This window comes from Eulemur rufifrons, chromosome 24 (genome assembly GCF_041146395.1).
Source record: "Eulemur rufifrons isolate Redbay chromosome 24, OSU_ERuf_1, whole genome shotgun sequence".
NCBI classification, from domain to species: domain Eukaryota; kingdom Metazoa; phylum Chordata; class Mammalia; order Primates; family Lemuridae; genus Eulemur; species Eulemur rufifrons.
In genome coordinates this window covers 17,655,476-17,674,331 of record NC_091006.1, presented here as the reverse complement: position 1 = coordinate 17,674,331, position 18,856 = coordinate 17,655,476, and the positions used below count along the sequence as shown (strand labels likewise).

The following is an 18,856-nucleotide window of genomic DNA, read 5'->3' as shown; positions in this document are numbered from 1 at the left end:
AGCCTCAGCGTCTTCCAGCCCTTGGTCTTATTCTTCCAGTCTTCACAGCACAGAGACAGACCCCTCCTGCTGTGCTCGGACCCAAAGAGTCAGGAGCATTATAACCCTGTTATTACCCTCCATGGAATCGTGGAGCCATGAGGAAGACCTGTTCTGATTTCAACTTGATTCTGCTGGCCTGCCCACCAGGCGGGCTGTGCCAGTTTGTTCTCCCACCAGGAAAGTAGGAGAGGACCTGTTTGCTCACACTTTTGCCCACATCAAGGCCTGGAATGAGAATTTTCAACTGTGGAGAGTCGGCTCCTGTCCCCTGTGTCACTGAGGGTGGAGAGGAGAGAAAGGAGGAGCAGGGGCACAGAAGGTTGATAACGCCTGTGGTTTTCAGGGAGAATGTGCCATCTGAGGTCCCTGGCTAGAGCTTGATCTCTCTGTGAGCCCGTCCTTGGCCAAGCGTCTGAGCTGGGCTAGGAGGTGAGTCTTATCTTTGTCCTCTTTGGGACCAGAGTGTCATTTGGTTACTCTGGGACAAAGGGTGGTTCTTCTAAGTACTATCATACTAGGTGAGGGGATTGTCCTAGCTCTGCTTTGCAAGTTGTCGAAGCTCCCTGGGTCGCCACTTCCTGTCTCATCTATCATCCAAGGATGACCTTGCAGGGCAGAACAGTGGCAGGGACACACGTGGAGGTGGGGAAAGAGGATTGCGGGTCGTTTGGGCAGAGACGGACTGTCTCTGAGTTTCACATCTTCTGATCTGGAAATCGAGAGCACCAGCTGATCTTTATACTCCGTGACTCTAAAATAATTTCTCCCTCCCTCCCTGCCTCCCTCCCTCCTGCCCTGTTTCTTTCTTCCCTCCCTTACTCCTCCTCACTCCCTCAATTCTCTTTCACCATAATTTACTTTAAAAAGTAAGACAAGCCTGAAATTTGTCTACAAAGATATTCATCATAGCATTCTTTATAATACTTAAAAAATTGAACACAACTTGATTGTGTAATCATGGTGGTAAGAAGACAGCCCTTGCCGAATGCCGGCCACATGCCAGGACTGTGCAAAGACCCTCAAGGCATTAGCTCAATGCTCCCTCACAACAGCCCTAGGAGATAAACACTTCTACTCATATAACTAACAAAGGAACTTGGGCTTCCCCCTATAACTTATGTAACTTAGAATTGGTTAAATATTATCTGCTAACACCATATGATGGAACATTGCACAGCCATTAAAATCATGGCTGTCCTCAATTTTATTAACATGGAAAAATATTCTATGAATGAAAACATACAAAGATGCAAAATGTAATTAAAATCCAATTGGAATTTTGTTTTAAAAATGAAATATATAAACATATATAATTGGAAGAAAATGCATCAAAACATTCACAGGAATAATCTGTGGGGGTGATATAATAACAGGTAAATTTTCATAAACTTTACTTTTTTTCTGATTCCCAAGTGTTACATGACATTAGAGCAGGAGTCAAATCATAGCAAACATTTCATGTGCATAACAAAAATCTGAAAGGTATAAGCCAACCGTAAACTCTGTCTGTCACTGGGAAGTGAGGATTGGTTGCTGGAGAATGCTTTCTTTCCATTTTGTGCATACCTGTGTTATTTCAAAAATATTTTTTAATGTTTGTTTTATTAAATTGTGGTAAAATACACATAACATAAAATTCTCCACCTTAATCGTTGCAAGTGTACCGTTCAGTAGCATTAAGTACATTCACATTGTTGTGCAACCATCACATCTCCAGAACTCTTCATCTTCCCAAACTGATACTTTGTACCCATTAAACATTAATTCCTATTCTTCCCTCTCACCAGGCCCTGGCAACCACCATGGACATTAAGTTCCTTTTAGTCTTTTATTTGTAGAAATAATCCTTTGCTCCAACTGAGCTCACTCACCACTCCTTGAGCATACTTGGAAAACTATCAGCAGGATAAATTCCTAGAAGTAGAATTGCAGGGCCCAGAGATTTCCTGAGTGCTGAGTGTGGGCAGATATCGGGAATGCCCTCCAAAGAACTGGTTCCAATTCACACTCCTGCCCTCCCGTGTACATGAGAGCCAGTGGGAAGACTTTTGTAACCATCCTTGAAGTCTGGGGTGGAGAGGCTGTCGGAAAGTGGTAGGCTCCCAGCATAAGAGATGTGCAAGCAAGGGCTTAACAACTCCTTGATGTTGTTCCAGCCATGGCTCCAGAGTCACAGAAGGGAGGTGGGTGAGGACACTCAAAGATGCTTTAGTCACTGAAGATTTTAAGATTTGATAACTCCATCCTTATTCCAGGGAGCATAGCTCAAATCCCACCAAATGTCTGCTGAGTTATCAGCCTTGACACCTTTGTACGTGAAAGGCAAGAGTGCGGTCTCTGTGTCTCTCATGGAAGTCCCCACCCTGAGAGCAAATACAGGAACCAAGCCTGAGACGTCCCCAGATACCCCCAGCTACTCAACTTTGCCCTCAAGACACGGCGGGTGAGGTCTTCCCAGCTGCAGTTAATTTATGTGGAAGTGGAAGCTCAGAGATGGGATGAAACTCTCCCAATATCACACAGCTAGCAAGGGGCATCCGGGGTTATTTCTTTTTAATAGTTAGTAACAATAACTCTTATTGAGCTCTTATGAGGTGACAGCCACTGTGCTGTTGATTAGCCTGGGTTAACTCTGTCAATCACCATCATAAAGAAGTAGTACCTTAATAGCATATAAACACATTTTTTTCTAGGAAAAAAATTAAAATTTTATGATAAAACTAGTATCCCATGTAGACACAATGCACATCAATCCTCTGCAGCCAGCCAGTGGTGTGTTCTTCCAAGCTGAGATTCCCACTGGATGCTAGGCTAGGTGTTCGAAGTCTCTCGCAAGAAACACATTGAACTCTTATGACTCTGAAGGTCAGGTCAATTGTTTTTTACTTTTCTTTCAACTTTATTGAGGTCTACTTGGCAAAAGTTGTATATATTTAAGATGTGCAACTTGGTGTTTTGATACACGTGTACATTGTGAAATCGTTACCATGATCGGGCTACTTAACACATCCATCACTTCACTTAGTTACCTTTTTTTCTGTGTGGTGAGAACACTTTAGATCTACCCTCTCAGCTAATTTCTGGTACACAACGCAGCATTGCTAACTCTCGTCACAATACTGTACATTGGATCAAGTCCTTGAAAAAAAAATTCCCCTAGTTTCACGATGAGCGAATGTTTGTTCAGAGAAGCGAAGGCCCTGAGATATTCAGTCACACCAGGAAGGGGCGGCCCCCAGACTCGAGCCCGGCTCTGTCTGAACTTTGCCATGATCCTGTCATTCAAACGGTGTGCAGGACAGAGTCCCCGACACAGAGGCCTGTCCGTCCTCCCTGGGTAAGTGCAGGCACGGGCACTCCACTGGTGATCCCATCCCCTAGGAGTGAGGCAGGCAAGAGGAGGGGGTGTTCTGTGTGCTTTGGGGCAGATAAGACAAGGATATGGGAGGGAAATGATGCGTTAATTTATAAACTATTCCTTGGGTATCTCCTGGGTGTAGAGGCAGCATAGGACAGAGCTCACCCTGGAGCTGTACTTGCTGGGCTCAGATCTCTGCTCTGACATTTACTTGGGTAAATTTACTGAACCTCTCTGTGCCTCAGTTTCCCCATAAGGGGAATGAAGATGAAAACAATAGCACATCAGGCAGTTGCAGTGAGTGCCCAATTTAAGCAAGCCCTGCTTACGCCCCACCCTGGTTAAGGAGCTGGAAAAGGAGACGTTAAGTCAGCACAGCCTCTCTGGGTGAGCTCATCTGACTCCAACTGCAAAACTCTTCCCTGTGCTGAAAATGGCCAATGCACGTCTGCACATTGAGGCTTGTGTCTGCAGCCCAGACCTGTAAGTCCAACTGTCTCCACTACAACCCGACTTAGAACTCCTACAGAACTCTCCTACTCATGTTTAAAATTCAGCCCACCTCACCCCCAAACTGGATCATCACCAGGTCTTTCCATCTCAGCAAATGACACCTCCTCCCCCTGCTCTGGCCAAACACCTAGGAGTAGCCTTCATTTCTCTCTCCTGCATTCACTCTGTCAGCAGCACCTGTTGACTCAACCTCCAGAATTTATCCCGAGAGTGTCCACTTCTCCTTATTTAAATGTCTACCACTACAGTCCCAGCCGCTACATCCCTCATGTTCAGGAAGACCGGAGCAGCCTCTGGATCCTCCCCTGGTCCCGCCCTTGCGCCCAGACGCTCCGTTCTCCCCAGAGCACCCTGGGTGCCTAGCACAGTGCTGGAACTGGAATAGATGCTCAGTCAATAGTCGTTGAATAAATAAGAGTGGGAAGAAATTTTCAGAAGAGTGGAGGCAGATATAGGTCCCTGGAGAGGGGGTGGGGACCATTGCTGGTTGAGGTACCAGCTGAAGAAAAATCCAAAATATGTCCCTTGGGAGACTGAGGCAGAGTGTAAAGGCTGGAGCTCAGGAGCTATATTCTAGATGTTCTGATGTTTCAGTACTACTGCTCTGCTGGCTAGAGTAGAAGCACAGGGGATGGTGATGAGCCTGTGACACCCTTTACGGAAGGACAATCATGTTCCACATAAGGGAGGTTGCCATGGGACGGCACAATGAGGGACCACAAATAGGTGCATAGGGTCATTTTTTGGAGCATCCCCAACTTGGAAAAGTGGAAGCGTGAACCTGCCAGAGAGGAAGGCTTGAATGTGAATCTCCGGTCCACTGTTTACCAGTTGTGCAACTTTGGGTAAGTTATTTAAGAGTCCCAGTTTCCTCTTGACTTTGGGCAAGACATCCATATTCTTTGTGCTTAATTTTTTCTATCCATAGTCCTGAGACATATTTTTTTTTTTTTTCACAATGGAACCCACTTACAGACAAGGAGGATTTGGCTTGGAGAAAATAATCGGTTCTCTGGCATGGCAGGGACTCTGAGTGTTAAAAGTGGAGCCCAACTACTTATCCTCTGCTCCAGCGCTGTGTTCTCATGAACGGGCTATGTGGCCAGATGCCACAGCATCAGGTACTGGTGTGATTTTAGGACTCTGTGGAAAAGAGTGGGAACAACATGCTCCATAGCGGGGAAGGTGTGATCAGCCAACGTGAGGCAGGAATGAACAGAATGTGAGGATGGGGTGGGGGGCGGAATTATGGGAAGGAAGGTAAGAAACAAGAACAGGTCCTCTCCTTAGTTACTCAACCAATATTTTTAAACTTCTGCTATGTGTGCCAGACACGGATATAAGCCCTGGAGAAGTAACTATGAGCAAGATAGAGGTTCAGCCACCCAATAAATATTTATTCAGCACCTCCTATAAGCCAGGAATTGTGCTAGGTGCTGGGCATAAGATCATGAGCAAGACAGAAGTTATTTTTAAATTAACTTTAATAATATAGTTTATTCAACCCAGTGTGTCAAAAAACTATCATTACACGTTTACATTCTAGATGTTATTTTTAAAATCGACATGTAACAATTGTACATATTTATGGGGTACTTGTATTTTGATACAAGTATATAATGTGTACTGATTAAATTAGGATCATTGGAATATCCATCACCTCAAACATTCACCATTTCTTTATGTTGAAATCATTCAAAATCCTCTCTCCTAGCTGTTTGAAACTATACAATAAATTGTTGTTCATTATAGTCATTCTACAATGTTATAGAACATCAGAACCTATCACTCCTATCAAGCTGTAATTTTTTATCCATTAACCAACCTCTCCCTGTCCCTCCTGAGAAAGGGTTATGCATGCAATAAATATTGACAGAGCCCCTCCTATGAGCTAGACATGGGGCCAGGGGCTAGAATACCGTTTCAAAAAACCTTCCCAAGGCCGGGCGTGGTGGCTCACACTTTTAATCCTAGCACTCTGGGAGGCCGAGGCGGGTGGATCACTCGAGGTCAGGAGTTTGAGACCAGCCTGAGCAAGAACGAGACCCTGTCTCTACTAAAAATAGAAAGAAATTATCTGGCCAACTAAAAATATATATGGAAAAATAATTAACCAGGCATGGTGGCACATGCCTGTAGTTCCAGCTACTCGGGAGGCTGAGGCAGTAGGATCGCTTAAGCCCAGGAGTTTGAGGTTGCTGTGAGCTAGGCTGATGCCCATGGCACTCACTCTAGCCCGGGCAACAGAGCGAGACTCTTTCTCAAAAAAAAAAAAAAAAACCTTCCCTATCCCCCTTCTGAGGAAGGGATTCCCTCTTGTCTTCCAAGGCATCTGAGGTCACAGAACAGGTTGGACTTTCCTCTTTGCCCCTGAATCCCAGCTCAGTTCCTGCTACAGTGCCAGGCGGAGTGAATACCTGCTGGCTAAAATTAATGCATGAATATGGGGCAATAACCAAAGGGAACTTGAATGCTATGACAGTACCCTTAAGGCTTCATCATGTATGTAACAAGAGTGTAGAAAGGACATGAGGAAGGGTTTAGATTCATGTAAAAGCACTGATGCTGGGACATGTGAATCAACACTTGCTGGCCACCAACTATGAGCCAGCCCCAGTGCCTAGGACTTCCTCATATTTCTCATTTATTCTTCCCAAACACCCTTGTGGGAGAGAAGTTATAGCACCATTTAATGGAGAATAAGCTTCTAGGTGTTCTATGGAAAGGTGTCTATTCCATGTTGTTCGGGGTCTACAGGAGGAAATAGATGTGATTGAGCAAAAATTAAATACAACACAGTTTTTGTTGAATTACAACCAAATAGCATAGATAGTGCAGGGGGACGGTTGCCTGTGTTGTTTCCAGCAATTGGGATAGGGGAATGTTTACATCACTGCTTCCTTCACTGCGGGGTGATGTTGGAAAGGTGAGGTGATGTTGGAAAGGAGACCTGGAGGATGAGAATGGTGTGACAATGCCAACAGCTCCAGGGAACAGAACTGCACAAGTGTACAGGCCCTAGGGTGAGAAGGAAATGTTAGGTGTCATGGATAGTGAGGTCGTTGGAGCTGGACTTAGTGAGTTTTTGTCTCCTGTTACTCTTGGAAAGAGACTCAAGAATTTAACAGACTGGCTGGCCTCCATGGCTCATGCCTGTAATCCCAGCACTCTGGGAGGCTTAGGCAGGAGGATTGCTTGAGGTCAGGAGTTCGAGACCAGCCTGAGCAAGAGCGAGACCCCGTCTCTACTAAAAATAGAACAATTAGCCAGATGTCATGGCTTTATGCCTGTAGTCCCAGCTACTTGGGAGGCTGAGGCAGGAGGATCACCTGAGGCCAGGAGTTTGAGGTTACTCTGACCTAGGGTGACGTCACGGCACTCTAACCCCTGGAAATGGAGCGAGACTCTGTATCAAAAAAAAAAAAAAAGAATTTAGTAGATGGATTTTTATTGTGCACCTGCTGTGTGCCAGGCACTCTTCTATGCGCCAGAAGCACAGACACAAACCAGGTAGAAAAGCTCTCATGGATGTATCACTGAATGGGGCCGGCAGATGATCAGCAAGTGAACAAGCAAACAGCAACTTCAGACCTGCTTTGACAAAATCCAGATTTTGTGGTAGTGACTGATGTGTGTGTTTGGGAAAGGTTGCTTTAAACAGGGCCACTGGGGAAGGACTCTGCGGAAGGCAGCTGTCTTAGCTGACATTTGGGGGAGAGAAGGAAGCAGTGATGTAAACATTGGGCAGGAGGATCTCAAGGGGAGAGAGTGGCCAGTGCAAAGGCCCTGGGGTGGACAAGCCGTTGTGCATGGAGCTCAGCGGAGCAGACATCAGAGAAGCGGCAGGGGCCAGGCCAGCAGGGGAGTCGTTTGATTTCACCTCACGTTCGCTGGGGAGTCCAAGTGGGGTCCTGTGTGTGGCACGGCCTGGTTTTCTGGTTCACAAGGTCCCCCCCGCGACCCCCTCCCCCGCCAGCGCTGGGCAGCGAGCACTCAGAACAGAGGCCAGGTGGGCGCTGTTCTCCACCTCACCGATTTCTCCCTCCCATTTCCCTCCCCAGGCCTGCTCCGCCCTCCCGGACACGGTCCCCAGTGCTCACCCTGGGCCGATGCCTGCGGCCTGGGCCTCCCCGGGCACCCCCGCAGCCGCGCCCTGGGCCAACCAAAGCTGGGCGCGCGACTTCGTCCTGCTCCGCTTCGCGCACGTGCCCGCGCTGAGGCCACTGCTCGCCGCGCTCTTCCTGGCCGCCTTCCTGCTGGCGCTGCTGGGCAACGCGCTCATCGCGCTGCTCCCCGGCCTGGCCCCGGCCCTGCGCGCGCCCATGTACCTCTCCCTGCGCCAGCTGGCCCTCGTGGAGATCTGCTTCTCGCTGGACATCGCGCCACGGCTGCTGGTGACGCTGCTGCGGCCCGGCCGGGGAGTGTCGCCCGTGGGCTGCGCGCTGCAGCTGCTGCTGGTGCTGTCCTGCGTCACGTCTGAGTGCTTCCTCCTGACTGTCATGGCCTGGGACCGCTATGTAGCCATCTGCAGGCCCCTGCGTTACGCTGCCATTGTCAGCCAGCGTCTGTGTCACCTGCTGGCCGCCGCCTGCTGGCTGGCCGGCATCCCTGTGGCGCTGGTCTTCACCATCTGGCTGTTCCGCTTCCCTTTTTGTGGGCCACGGGGCATCCGCCACTTCTTCTGTGACATCGCCCCTCTGCTGATGCTGGTGTGTGCGGACACCCGGGTCTTTGAGGCCAGTGTGTTGGTGGCCACAGTGCTTGTCATCATGGTTCCCTTCTGTCTGATCGCTGTGTCCTACACCAAGATTCTGACCACCGTCTTACTGATGCCGTCGGCCACCGGGCGCCACAAGGCCCTGTCCACCTGTGCCTCCCACCTCATCGTGGTGGTTCTGTTTTATGGCACGACGGGGGTCATCCACTTGCGCCCCAAGGCCAGCTACTCCCTGGAGAGCAAGCAGGTGGTGTCCCTGTCCTACACCCTGGTCACCCCCATGCTCAATCCCCTCATCTACAGCCTTCGGAACAAGGAGGTGAAGGCAGCTCTGGGGCGCCTGTGCTGCGGTGCCCGTGAGTGAGCTCTTCCAGGCCACTGCTTAGAGTCAGGGATTATTGATGTCTAGTTTTTTTGCCCAGGATCCATGTGCAAGCATCTAGTGCGGCCCTCTGATTTCTTCCGGGGAGCTATGACTTTTCTTCTTTAGTCCATGTGTTCATGCTGATTCCACCTTTCTGCCCAAGGAAGGGTTTGAGACCAAGCGTTCAGTCCCTGATCACAATTATTTAGTAGGGGTGGACAAAGGAATCTACTTTGGACCACCTGGAGTGAATCAGTCAGCTCTTGCCACAAGAATGCTGTGTAGAAATCATTATAAAATCCACTGTCTTAAAACATGCTGTTTGTTTTCTTGAATCTTCTGTCAGCGAGGGTTAGCTAATCTCAGCTGGGCTTTTCTGGGTGGTTTTGATCTTGGCTATGCTTGGTAGGCTTGGTTGGCTGATGTGGGCTTGGCTTGAAGCAACTCTGGTCCATGTGTCCATCATCCTTCTCCTGGGATCACAGGGCTAGCTCAGGCTTTTTTATTATTATTATTACAACAGGGGAAAGGGTTTGGCCATGTCATACCCAGTAACATGCTATTGGCAAATCATGTGGAACATTGAGATGAGGAATTTGGAACATTGGTAGGATCTACATCAGATAGTCATACCCCAAGAATTTTTTTCAAACTTCTTTTAGTCCCTGGACTTGCAGCTGCAAAGATGTAAACCTGGCCGGGCGCGGTGGCTCACGCCTGTAATCCTAGCACTCTGGGAGGCCGAGGTGGGCGGATCGTTTGAGCTCAGGAGTTCGAGACCAGCCTGAGCAAGAGCGAGACCCCATCTCTACTAAAAATAGAAAGAAATTATATGGACAGCTAAAAAAATATATATATATAGAAAAAATTAGCCGGGCATGGTGGTGCATGCCTGTAGTCCCAGCTACTCGGGAGGCTGAGACAGGAGGATCGCTTGAGCTCAGGAGTTTGAGGTTGCTGTGAGCTAGGCTGACGCCACGGCACTCACTCTAGCCTGGGCAACAGAGTGAGACTCTGTCTCAAAAAAAAAAAAAAAAAAAACAAAGATGTAAACCTGTAGATACCAGCACCTATCTGGCCTGTAACTGGGAGTACTTGTTTGATAATGAAGTCAGTGCGAATGTAATCAAAACCAATAAAGGGATGGAGATGAGGTTCTAATGACAGTTGTAATGAATGCATATTGCAACAATGGTATTGTTTATTTCTGTGAGTTTGTAAAAATTGAAAAGATATACCAGAACTAGTACAGTGGAGGGGGTGTGAAACAAGCATTCTTAGATGTCTTTGATGGGAATGCAAAGCAATGTAATTTTTTTAAATGACAATTTTTTAATATGTTTAAAAGGTTTAAATGTATATTGGCCTACTAATTCTTTTTTTTCCCTATGTTTCTTATACATATACTCCTATACATAGGCAAGGATAAGCATGCCAGGATATCTGCTGAAGCGGTGTTTGTAGTAAAAAAAAAACTGGAAAACTGTGCAAATATTTGTTAATAAGGGACTTGTTCAATACGTTGTGGTCTATTCCTTGGAGACTTGACTTCAGGCCATTGCTCTGCCGGGTTCTTCTTCCTCCCTCCTCCATCACCAGTTGCATCAGACATCCTTGTATGGTCATGACCAAGCATTCCAAAGTCAAAATAACTCATGTTAAAAAAAAACATTCTAGGGGTTGGGATCTAGATCTTTGACTTTTTAAATGTGAATCAACAAACATTCCAAAGAGCTACTGTAACCTAGATCTTTCCTTGGCATCAAGAATACATAAATAAAAGACAGGGTCCCCACTCTGAATGAGGTCACAGTCTACTGGTAAGAGAGAAAAGTAAGTAAATATGTATAACACAAGGTATTCAGAGCATGTAAGTGTCAGGAGCTAAGTGGTTTTTAGGCTTAAGGGAAAGAAGAATGAACATTTATTATCTACTGTGTGTTTGTTATTGTGCTAGATCTGTGCATGTTTCTATTCATTTAATTTTTGCATCATCTCTGAGAAGTGTATGTGACCTCCATTTTACAGATATTAATAATAGCAATGGCCAGCACTTACTGAGCATCTAATAGATACTAAGAATCCTGATAGGTGCTTATGTGCATAGAATAGTTTAATCTTCCAGACAATGCTCCCACGTGGGGGAAGGGCAGGAGGGGGAGGGGTAAAAACTTACTTATAAGGTACAATGAACACTTCTGGTGATGTACACACTAAAAGCACTGACTTGAGCATTATACAAGGTATCCGAGTAACAAAAATATTTGTACCCCTCTAATATTTTGAATTAAGAAAAACAAACAAAAAAAACTGTAAGAGATTTGTTAAAGGATTCAAAGCTAGAGCTAGATAGGAGGAATAAGTTCTAGTGTTTTGTACCATTGTAGGATGACTATAGTTACCAATAATGTATAGTTTCAAGTAACTAGGAGGAGGATATTAAATGTTCTCAACACAAAGAAATGATAAATGTTTGAGATGAGGGTTATGCTAATTACCACGATCTGATCACTATGTATTATATGTATGAAAACATTACTATGTACCCTATGAATATATGCAATTATTATTTGTCAATTAAAAGATGTTTTAAAACCAAAAACAAACAAACAAAAAGAGTAACTATAGGGAAAAAAAGAAAAAGAGATATTTTGTATTGTTTGCTGATTGCAGCATATTGTATACTGATGCCACTATTGTTCCTTGGTGGGGGGAAGCTATGCTACAGTCATGGGTGCATGATCTTTAAATCTATCTATTTTATTTGATTGCACAAAAGAGAAAAAGAAAAATAATTAAATTTGATAACTCAAATTTGCATTGGGTGTTCCACAATGGAGAAACCTACTTATTGTGGAATCTGGGCATAGAGAGGAAAAGACGCGTTGTATGCATATAATGCTTACTGTTGAATGCTAATTTAGGAAGCTAAAATTCCCACCCAGCAGGCAGTGGGAAGAAAATATTCTAATTTTCTCTCTAAGCTGGTGTAATTTCCTGTCTATCTACTTGTTTCCTGTCTTACATCAAGCAGAGATGATTTTGGAACACTTCTGAGAGACTGCACTCATGTATCCCTCTTACGATGTCTTGCCACATCTCCGGGTTCCCATTATCTGCGTACTGACATGTTTCATTTTACTTACTGTAAGATGTTATAAATAATCTGTTTCAGAGTCAGTATCCCTCAGTGTCTTGGGAGCAACTTAGGAGCAGGAATTTTATTCCATGCAGCTTTATAGTGTCAGTATCCAACACAAGTTCTGGCACCATTAAGGGTTTCAAAGTGAATGAGGCCTGTTTTGGAACCAACATTACCTTTGAGTCACTTTCCCAAGCCCCAGTACACTTCCATGAAAAGTTTTCACTTTAATCTTTTCTCTAAATCCACAGAGATTAGGACAGTCCTCTAAGGTCCACTTCTTGGATTTAAGTTGGTCCTTCTGCTTGCAGCTGGCTGTAAAGACAGAGATTCCTTGGCAGCTCAGAGAACACAGAGGTGGATAAATTAGGAGAAGCAGATGAGAATTCACTGCTCAGGACCAAATATGACTTCTTCCAGCACTTTTGAAATGGGTGGAGATCCTTGAATTCATTGGCCAACTCAAGTCACTGGCATCTTCCCCTATGTCCAGGGTCAGAAGCTGAATCTTTTTGTTCTCAAAAGTCTCCTTCAGGAAAGGAAAAAAGAACTTTTTTGCCTTGGCTGAGAGGTAAGGAAGTAAGATCACTTGATTTGGGGAAGAAAAAAGAGACGATAAGAAAAGTCCTCCTTCCTATAGGACACCTGTGGGGGGAGGACACTGGGCACCATGGAGACTTTACTGGAGTTAATCGTCATGACAACCTTATGAAGTCGGGGTTGTTATCTCCATGCTGGAGACTAAGACATGAGGCTTAGAAGGTTGGAGCCCCTGTCTAAGGTTACAAACTAGTTGCAGAAAGAGCCTGGGAGAGACCCAGTTCTCCTTGATTCCAAAGATTGGTTCATAAGCTGATGACAGTATATTTTAAACTGAGAATCATTAAATCAATTTATTGGGTCAAAACTAGGATTTAAATTAACATAGACTAGAATGTGGAAAAAAATATCAAAGTCATTTACATAAAGTAAAGGTAAGTGTTGCTTTGTTAAACTGTTTCGTATATAGATATGGTGTTAGAGTGTATGTGTGTCACTGCGACTCGGTCACAATGTATTTCTTATTGTGGGCCATGGTACAAGTGCTTGAGGGCCACCTTACTCTATTATACCACATTTAAATTACCCAGAACATAGTACACAGGCATAAATAAATGCTAGAATTATGTAGTATCTTTTTTGTTTTTGAAAGAAATATTGTCTTCTTAGGTAATGGATAATTCAGGATTGGAGAGGTTAAGTGTCTCACCCATGGTCACACAACTAGTAAGAGGCTGGTCACAGACTTGTCTGGGGGACAAAAAACAAGTCAATCATATCTGTATCTCAGGCTGTGGGTGCAATTCAGGTGTGACAAATGTTTGTAGAATGGGCTCAAAATCTTTGAATCATCCCCAAATAGTTCAATACCTTTTAAGATACTCATCAGTTCTTCAGCAGATTAATCAGGGACATTCTAGGACATCCGGAGTTGTCAGAGAAGCAAGATAACAGGAGGAAGCCTTCATGAAGAAGTTAAATCAGTAACAGAGGTAGATAGAAAAGAAAGAAGTCAGGACAAGGGATGGAGCTTATCGGAGGAGGCAGTAAGTCCAGCCCAGGACAGAAAGTCCATAGTAGGAGACTGGCAAGGATTTATTTCAACACTAAGGACAGCGCCACTGGCCGTAAGGACAGGGGTGGCTGAGCAGCCTTGTTCAGGACCAAGGGAAGTGCAACCCTAACCAGCAGAGAAGTTAGCCTGAAAAGAACTTTAAGCACCAACTTGGATTCTAGCTGTGCTTATCTGAAAAATGAGATGTGCCACAATATAAAAGTTTTAACTAAGAATATGCCTGCTACTTTGTGCTGAACTACTTCCGTATAATTATAAAATAACTAACAATAGCAATAATAACAAATACTTTATTGCATTTGTATTATTCAACACTTTCATGTGTTACTCGAAGGGGGCTATCTTAGTGATCTTGTCTATTCTTTGTTTAAACCAACAGACTTGGAAGTATTCATTCTTTTTCCTTAGTTTGAACATGAGGAATGAAACATTTTCAAAGGGGAAAATAATGCTAAAACAAATGAGGGAGGAGACCTTGAAGTATGGGAGAAAGAATATAGTATTTATATTCAAAGGGATCTTGGTAGGCACACTCGATTTGTGGTTTCAGCCATGTCTTAAAGGGAAGAGGGTGGTTATACAAAGTGCATGAATACACTGGCAAAATTTCTGGAAGGAACTTACAAAACATGGTAACAGTCATTACCTCTGGGGAATGGAATGAGGATGCTGAACTGAGAAAGTTACTTTTGAATTTTATTTTTAGAATTAACAGGCAAGGCCGGGCACGGTGGCTCACGCCCGTAATCCTAGCACTTGGGAGGCCGAGGCGGGCTGATCCTTTGAGTTCAGGAGTTCGAGACCAGCCTGAGCGAGAGCGAGACCCTGTCTCTACTAAAAATAGAAAGAAATTATGTGGACAACTAAAAATATATAGAAAAAATTAGCTGGGCATGGTGGCGCATGCCTGTAGTTCCAGCTACTAGGGAGGCTGAGGCAGGAGGATCGCTTGAGCCCAAGAGTTTGAGGTTGCTGTGAGCTAGGAGGACGCCACGGCACTCACTCTAGCCCGGGCAACAGAGTGAGACTCTGTCTCAAAAAAAAAAAAAAAAAAAAAAGAATTAACAGGCAAAACACTGACCTTTGAGGGAACAGTTATATACCTTTTAACCTATATAGAAGCTACTTTTCAAAATAACTTTTATATAAATATTGAGTTAATGCAAAAGAAAATGTGCAACACGTGTAGGGTATGAAAATAATGTAGTGAATCCTGTGTACTCATTAACGATTTTAAGAACATGACTTCTTGTCCTAAAAGCCCCCTATGTGCACTTCGCACTCCATTCCTCCCCTCTAAGAGTGCTGTCTTGAATGTTGAACCCATCATTGCCTTACTCTCTTTTACTACATGCCTTTGAATTTCTAAATATGTTTTTTAAAAATTTTTTGCATAGGTTGACTTTCATATAAATGAAATTATACTATTTGCATACTTAAGTGATTTTTTGCTCAATATTATGATTCTGAGATTGATTCATTAATGATGTTAGGTGTGATTCATTTATTTATTTACAGAATAACACTCCATTGTATAAAGAGATCACAATTTACTTATCAATTTTACTACTGGATGTTCAAAGTTTTTATTTTCTTTTTCGCTAGTAAAACAGTGCTGCTATGAACCTTATTCTGGACATAGGCTTGAATATAGAATTTCTGGGGCATAGTCATATCTTAAAATTTACTAGATAATGCCTAATTCATTTCTGAATTGATCATACCAATTTAGACTCCCAGAAGCAGTGTATGAATGTTATTGTTAAACTTAATATTTTTAGATGTTTATATTTGTTTCAGTTCTATAGGTGTGAAATGGTATTTAATTTTAGTTTTAATTTCCATTTTCTTGGTTTCTAAGGAGATCAGCATATTTCTGTGCTTTGAGTCATTCTCTGGTGAGGGACACATTCCAAACTTTTGTCCATTTTTCCACTGAAAAAACTATTTTGCATATTTATTGACCAATTTCTTTGTGTATCCTACACTTATATGTATTGCTAATATATTTTTCTATTTTGTGTCTTTTCTTTTAATTTTTTGTGTCAATCAGAACTTTTTTCATAATTAGAATTTTTAAATGTTAAAAAGACAAGGTTTAAATTCCTTTTGTATATTTTTATTATTTTCTATACACCCAAGGTATAGTTCCAGCTACTAGGGAGGCTGAGGCAGTAGGATCGCTTAAGCCCAGGGTTTGAGATTGCTGTGAGCTAGGCTGACGCCACAGCACTCACTCTAGCCTGGGCAACAAAGCGAGACTCTGTCTCAAAAAAAAAAAAAAAAAATTTAAAAAAGAAAACCAAACCAACCAACCAAACAAAACCCTGCTATGTTATCTTTCTGGAAGGAGTTGTCTTTAGAAATATTCAAGGAGGAAATTTCTCATTGGTCTTTTTAGAAAACCAATTACTGCTGGCATTTTTTTCTAACAAACAGTGACAAATTTCCTCAGAAATTCCACCCAACTAAGAGAGGTGTATTTTCTGAATAAGGAAACTACGAATCTTCCTTTATTTAAAATAGTTCAGACAACAGTTAGGGAGGAGGAATAATTTCTCATGTTCTATTTCACAGTAGAGTAACCATAGTTAACAATATTATATCATATGTTTTGAGATAACTAGAAGACAGGATTTTGAATGTTCTCACTACATTCAAAGGAAACGATAAATGTGTGAGGTGACCAATATGCTAAAGACCCTGATTTGATCATTACACTGTGTATGTATGTTATGGAAGAAACATCACACTGCACCCTATAAATATGTACAATTATTATGTCAATTAAAAATAAAATACAACTTTAAAATTTTTAAAAATAAAAAATAGGCAGATGACGCCTGGGGTCTTGAGACATTTTTGGAAAATAAAATGAAAAAATCCAACGTGGAAAGAACCACTAAGGTCATCAAAGGTAAGAAAATAATAATCATTCCTCACCTTATAAAGTACTATCTCATCTATTGCTGTGCTCAATATACATAAGGACTAAGGACTGTGTGGGAATAGATTTCACCTCCATTTTACAGATAGGGCGGCTGAGGCTTGTAAAGGTTGAGTGTCTTGCCTAAGAGCACAGACGTCGTAAGCACAGGTGTAAGTTTTCTGTTTGCGGTTTTGCAATTCCCAATTGCTGCTCACTGTTTCTCTCCTAACAGTAGTTCACCCACAGCAAAGTTACATCAGCAGCAGGGGAGTCCAACCAAATACACTCCTCCTCTTTTACCCATGTACGTCTGCATGGCCAGGGTCTCTAAAAACCTTTCTTTCTTCACGTAGATGGAGAGGTCTCTGGCTTTGGCCAATATGTCCAGAAACCAGGATTTTATCCTACTGGGCTTGTCTTCCAGACTGGGCATCAGGGATGCCCTGTTTGCCGTCTTCCTGACCCTCTACCTGCTGACCCTCCTGGAAAACACTCTCATCGTCTACCTCATCTACAGGCACAGCGAGCTGCACAAGCCCATGTACTTCTTTCTGGGCAACCTCAGCTGCCTGGAGATGTGCTACGTGTCTGTGACCATGCCCAGCCTGCTGGTGGGGCTGTGGGCTGGACCCTGCCTTGTGCCCTTCACAGCCTGCATAGCCCAGCTTTTCTTATTCATCTCATTCATTGGTACCAAGTGCACCCTCCTGGCCTCCATGGCCTATGACCGCTACGTGGCCATCTGCCGCCCACTGCACTACCCGCTGCTCATGCGGCCCCAGGTCTTCCAGGGATTGGCCTTGTCCTCATGGCTTGGGGGACTGCTGGTCTCGGTAGCCAAGACCACATGCATCGCCAGCCTGTCCTACTGTGGCCCTAATGTCCTTAACCACTTCTTCTGCGACATCTCCCCTCTGCTCAACCTGTCCTGCACCCACGTGGCCCTGCCGGAGCTGGTGGACTTCCTCTCGGCCATCGTCATCTTCTGGGGCTCATTCCTGGTTGCTCTGGCCTCCTACACGGCCATCGGGGTGGCGGTGCTCCGCATGCGGTCAGCCGCTGCGCGCTGCAAAGCTGTCTCCACTTGTGCCTCGCACCTGCTGGTGATGGGCGCCTTCTACGCGCTGGTTCTCTTCACGTACTCCCGCAGCAGCCGCCTGGAATCCACAGACCTCCACAAGGTGCTGTCGGTCGTCTACACGGTGGCCACGCCGCTGTGCAGCCCGGTGGTCTACTGCCTGCGGAACCGCGAGGTCCACGCGGCGCTGCGGAGCGCGCTCGGCCAGCGTGCAATCTCCCCGCAGGGGCGCGGACCTTCTGTCCCGACCTTCTTGGGCAGAAACACACGCGTCGGTTTCAAAGGCAAATCGGAAGCTGCAGGAAAATATTCTCAACATAATGTATAAAGACTTTTTAAAAGTGACATAGAAAATTAAAATGTTACAAAATAAAAAAAAAATGGTCATGAACAGGCAGGTTTTTGATGAAGAAACGGAACTTGCTAACCTACAAAAAGATGGACAAATTCCCTGTTAATCCAGGAAATGAAAACAGCAGTTGAGCAGGAAACAGCAATTTACCCTTTGCATAATAAAAAATGTTGTGTGTGTGTGTGTGTGTGTGTTTGTCAGTTCAGGGTGCACAGATTATATGTACAAGAATGTTTATTACAAAATTGTGACATTTGAAATAAACATTATTTTGGAAATGATTTGGAATAGCTCAAATGTCCACCAACAGAGATTATTTAAATATATTATATCCACACTGCGGCATAATCTGGTAAAGAGATTAAATTATACATGTGGATACAGACATGGGGAGATCATCTAGGTATGTTGTTTAGTTACGATTTTTTAAAAAGCAGTACACGAGCATGTCCAAGTGTTGTAAAGCAATACTGATAATGATTGTAATAGTTGTTTATGTTCATATATATCAAACAGTTATTAGCAGTGTTTTTAGGGAGGGGATCACAGGGGACTCATATTTTATATTTTGTATGTTTGAATATTTTGCAATAAGCTTGCATGATTTTTAAAATTGAATAAATGTATTATAAAAGAGAGCAGAAATTTTAAAAATTATCTTCTACAGAATGACTTGCTCATCATACTTGAAGACTTTTATTTTTATTTTAATTGATAATTCATGTCAACCATGCCTCAAGGGAAAT

At 43.9% G+C, this 18,856-nt stretch overlaps 2 protein-coding genes across 2 annotated transcripts; both read left to right on the top strand.

The window, feature by feature from the left end:
* Positions 1 to 8,022: 8,022 nt before the first annotated feature.
* LOC138374250 (olfactory receptor 10A7-like) lies at positions 8,023 to 8,994 on the top strand. The gene has a single exon (XM_069456961.1). The coding sequence runs from the start codon at positions 8,023 to 8,025 to the stop codon at positions 8,992 to 8,994; it is 972 nt and encodes a 323-aa protein (XP_069313062.1).
* Positions 8,995 to 17,033: 8,039 nt separating this feature from the next.
* Positions 17,034 to 18,086, top strand: LOC138374249 (olfactory receptor 6Z7-like). Its single transcript, XM_069456960.1, has one exon. It carries the CDS (start codon positions 17,034 to 17,036, stop codon positions 18,084 to 18,086), a length of 1,053 nt encoding a protein of 350 aa, XP_069313061.1.
* The last annotated feature ends 770 nt before the right edge of the window (positions 18,087 to 18,856 follow it).